The 4,657-nt window shown below is 37.7% G+C and overlaps 1 protein-coding gene across 1 annotated transcript in view; it reads left to right on the top strand.

Moving 5' to 3' along the window:
• Zbtb10 (zinc finger and BTB domain containing 10) overlaps nt 1-4,657 on the top strand; it is a 38,007-nt gene that overhangs the window by 13,089 nt on the left and 20,261 nt on the right. Inside the window, exon 2 of the mRNA XM_010636243.3 lies at nt 2,097-2,988. Coding sequence (XP_010634545.1) covers nt 2,097-2,988 — 892 coding nt within the window. The remainder of the gene's footprint in view (nt 1-2,096; nt 2,989-4,657) is intronic.

The raw sequence follows: 4,657 nt of genomic DNA, 5'->3' as shown, positions 1-4,657 counted from the left end.
CCACTGAGCTAAATCCCCAGCCCAACATTCTGAAATTAGATCATGCACCCATTCTTTTATATCACAAAATTATTATATAGGAGTTTACCCAAACTAGAGTGACACTACATGGTACTATAATCCATGTATGTATGACTGATAAGCAGAATTTTTTATAATGACTTGAATTCAGATAATTTAACCTAGCTTATTGCTTTTAGTATTTTTGACTCTCTAAGGCATGATTAGAAAATTATGTAACTAAATATTCCTATAGCGTAAGCATATTTTCGACTGTTAACTATCAGCAGTCATGTTAAATTAACTTCATTGACCTAAACTGTTTGATAGCCTAAACTATTTGGTAGCAGTGTTTGCCAGGACTTAAAATTCACCTTTTTAATAATACATGCCCATCATATTATAACGTGGATATTTTAAGGTCATTATCAACCAGAAGGTGAAGAAGCAAAGCAATTCAATTCCTGTAAGTAAAAGGTTCATAAGAAATTATGCAAAACCTTGGATTCTGAGTAACTTCTTTTGTGAGTGTTCTGTATGAGGAACAGACATTTTTTGTTTTGTTTTGTTTTGTTTTGTTTTGGGTTTTTTGAGACAGGGTCTCACTATGTAGTCGATTGACCTAGAACTCACTATGTAGCCCAGGCTGGTCTTGAACTCACAGCATCCTCCTGCCTCAGCCTCCTGAGTGCTGGGATTACAGGCCTGTGCCACCATGCCCGGCTTGTTTTTTTCTGTTGTTGTTGTTGTTTTTTGTTTTTGTTTTTGTTTTTGTTTTTGAGATAGGGTCTCACTGTGTAGTTGAGACTGACCTGGAACTCACTGTGTAGCCTAGGCTACAGAGCGATCCTTCTGCCTCAGCCTCCCAAGTGGTGGGATTACAGGCATGCTACACCACACCTGGCAGGAACAGACATTTCTAATAAACGTGTAACTCATAAATGAGGGACATTGTGCAGTAGGCGTATGTGATGCTAAGTGTCACATGATCACCACTGAGCCCATAATTCTCCCCTCTCCCTCCCTCTTCTCCTTTTTTCTTCTCTTGCTCCCACTTCAGGATTGTGAGTGATCAGCTCGCAGCCACATGAGGTTTTGGAGGAGATATGTACAGAAGAGGAGGAGAAAAATGCCAAAGAGTCCCTCACTTTAAATGACATTAGGAACATGTGTAAAATGTGGGAAACAGTGCAAAATTTTGTAGAAAGGGACCACCCAAATAAGGTTATAGCGGTGGGAGCCATCAATCTGTTTAATGACAGTGTAATGTCACATTGCTGCAAGATCCTCAAAAGGGAGACAAAGCAAGTGTCATTGGATAGGTTCCTTGTTAAAAGTGCGTGAAAAATAAAAGATCCCATTGAGCCAATACATAGCATTGATTCTTTTGATGATCATGAAAGCTGTCCTGCACAGTAACCCTCTCATTTTCCTCACACCAGCCATGAAGGCTTTCAAAAGGAAGTGCAGGTTAATTTGCATATTTTTCTTTATATTTGTATTTTCCTTATTATTTTGTATTATATTACAGTATTATAATATTATTGTGTGAATAATGAGTATCTTGGGGTTGTTGAATAAACAACTCGAGTTTGCATTTTTATGGGGAAATTTGCTTTGATACACAAGTGCTTTAGGTTACAAGCATTTTTCCAGAATGAATTTTGCTCACACACCAAAGTAATTATTTTCATTTAATTTATATCTTCATTAGGTTTTAGATTAATATGCAAAGAATAACCAGTAAAATACTGATCCTCAGTCAGATGTGTTTCATTTTTTAGAAAATAACAATGAGTTGGGCCAAGGAGTTAGCTCCGTGGTTCCTCCGCCTGCCTCTCAAGTGCAAAGTCCTGAGTAAAAAAAATAACAAGGAGTTGTGCCACATTGTTCTTTCCTTTCAGTATTTAGGATTGAAAAAAAAATACTTGGGATGATACCTCAATTTCAAAATGTATAATAATTACTAATTTGTGTTTGACTGGGTACTTCTTAAACTTACGTTGATAATATTTTGTTGTGTTTTTTTTTTTTTTGGATTGGGGATTCTAAGAGGTAAATAAAGTTTAATATTAATGTTTTCCTCTCATTTACAGGAATCAGAAATACCAGCAGAGGAGGGGTACTGTGACTTTAATAGTAGGCCAAATGAAAACTCTTATTGCTATCAGCTTCTTCGACAACTAGATGAACAGAGGAAGAAAGATATTCTTTGTGATGTCAGCATTGTGGTAAACGGGAAAATCTTTAAAGCTCACAAGAACATCCTGGTTGCAGGCAGCCGTTTCTTTAAGACTTTATATTGTGTCTCAAACAAAGACAGCCCTAACCAAAATAATACTACCCATTTAGATATTGCTTTAGTTCAAGGTTTTTCAGTCATCTTGGACTTCTTATATTCGGGTAACTTGGTGCTCACTAGCCAAAATGCCATTGAAGTGATGACAGTGGCCAGCTACCTTCAGATGAGTGAAGTCGTTCATACTTGCCGAAATTTCATTAAAGATGCCTTAAATATAAGCATTAAATCCGAAGCTCCAGAGTCTGTAGTTGTGGACTATAATAATAGAAAATCAATCAATAGAGATGGTTTGTCTTCATCACGGGATCAAAAAATTGCCAGTTTTTGGGCAACACAGAATCTTACCAATTTGGCAAGTAATATAAAAATAGAGAATGATGATTGTAATGTCAGTGAGGGCCAAATGGAAAACTACCAAACGAGTGACAGTAATTGGGCCCAGCGTGGTTCTCCTGAAATGGCTGAAAATGAGTCTCCAGGTCAAGGAAAAGTGTTTATTTGGAATAATATAGGTTCCCAGGGAATTCAAGAGAGTGGCAAAACAAGGAGGAAAAATCAAACTACGAAGAGATTTGTTTATAATACATCACCTAATAATGAAACAAATTTAGAAGATTCCTCAGTGATGCAGCCACCTGTTGCCCATTCAGAAGAGAATAAGACCCTAACCATCAAGCAAGAACCAGGTAAGTAGTGTAGTGTATATATAAAGGCATTTATGTTTTCATTTTAATTCTAGTTGATTATCTTGGTATATTTTATAGTAATATTTTAGTTAAATATTTTATTACAGAAGTAATGTGTAATACTATTTTTGAATGTGTACAGTAGATTAAGGAGGAAATCAGTTAAAATCTCTGGTATATTTTGGCTTGGATATGTGAGTTTCTCAAAAGTTGTATAAACCAATCTGCATATCCGAATGCTTCCTGACTTTAGATGAGGTTGGTTAGGTCTCTTTAAACATAAGATGACACTAAAATGCACTTAATACATAGCTTACTGAAGTCATAGCTCACCCTAAGCCTACCTACATGGACCTGAAACACAGACCCAGAATACTGTTAGCCTACTGTTGAACACTCATGTAATGCGAACCCTGTTTTATAAGTGTTGAATACTTCATGAAATTTACTGACTAATGTACTGAAAATGAAAAAGAATGGTTGTATGGGTATGCTTTTACACCATCGTCATCAGTGGGAAGAGTCTAAGTCAAAGCATGTTAAGTTAGGCACTGTGAACTGTACTGCATGAGCCATTCTGTAGATTTTCTCATCTGCTCATTTTCTCTGTGCTCACTGTTTTACAACTAGTACTAGAAAAGATAGAGCCTACCAGTTGTAATATATACTCATTTGGTCATTTTGGAACGTTCATGAGATCTAGTTAACATTCCATCTCCCTCAGGTATTTAAACTGGCGTTTTATAGAATTTTGGTAATGATGAGATTGTTCTAAGTTGTTTAGAGCTACTGTTCTGTTCTCACCACAGATCTTAGAGAAGTTGGAATGTTTTAAGTTTGTCCACTGTCACTATCTCATTTCTTCTTCTCTTTTGCATTAGCATTAGTAAGAGAAGGCTTTAGACCTTTTTTTTTCTTCTGTGTATTCCTAAAAGAATGCATACTGGAGTCTTAGAATATCATATTATCAATGGGAAGAATATCATTATCAATGGGGATTTTTTTTTCTTTTTCCCAGTATCTGGCTTGAACTCACTCAGGACCTTTGGCTTGCCAGGCAGGCACAGGGGATTCTTTGAAAAAATGTGTTAGACTGTAAGTAGAAAATTAGAAAATTTCCTTTTATCTTCAGTTTAATTGCCTCTATGTAACCTTAGAAGCAGCTGGGCTGGGGATTTAGCTCAGTGATGCTGAGCCTGCTTCACAAGTGCAAAGTCCTGAGTTCAATCCCCAGTACAGGGTAGGGGGCTGGGGGAGCGATGCAGCTGAGTGGGTTTGAGGTCTCTCACCTCAGGTTTGTCTACTGCTGCCATACTTGCTTTAGTGCTTTTTTTCCCCCCTTCAAATCTCTGTTTGGTGTCTAATTTATTTGATGGTGAGCATCTGATGGGAATTCTTTTCTTCTTCCTTCCTTTCTTCCTCCCTCCCTCCCCCCCGCCCACTGGGGATTGAACTCAGGCATGCTTGCAAGGCGTAACCACTGAGCTAAATCCCCAGCCCAGAGTACTTTCTGTTATAAAGAATTACTGTTTTTTGAGCTGAGCTAGGCGTGGTGGTGCACACACGTAATCCTATCACTCTGAGAGGCTGAGGCAGAAGGATCGCTGTGAGTTGGAGACCAGCCTGGGCTACATAGTGAGTTCCTGGTCAGTCTCAACTACACAGTGAG

Source organism: Fukomys damarensis, unplaced genomic scaffold (assembly GCF_012274545.1).
Source record: "Fukomys damarensis isolate Sample0158 unplaced genomic scaffold, DMR_v1.0_HiC HiC_scaffold_5, whole genome shotgun sequence".
NCBI classification, from domain to species: Eukaryota; Metazoa; Chordata; class Mammalia; order Rodentia; family Bathyergidae; genus Fukomys; species Fukomys damarensis.
Note: the sequence above shows the minus strand (reverse complement) of the source record. Positions and strands in the feature narration are given on the sequence as shown.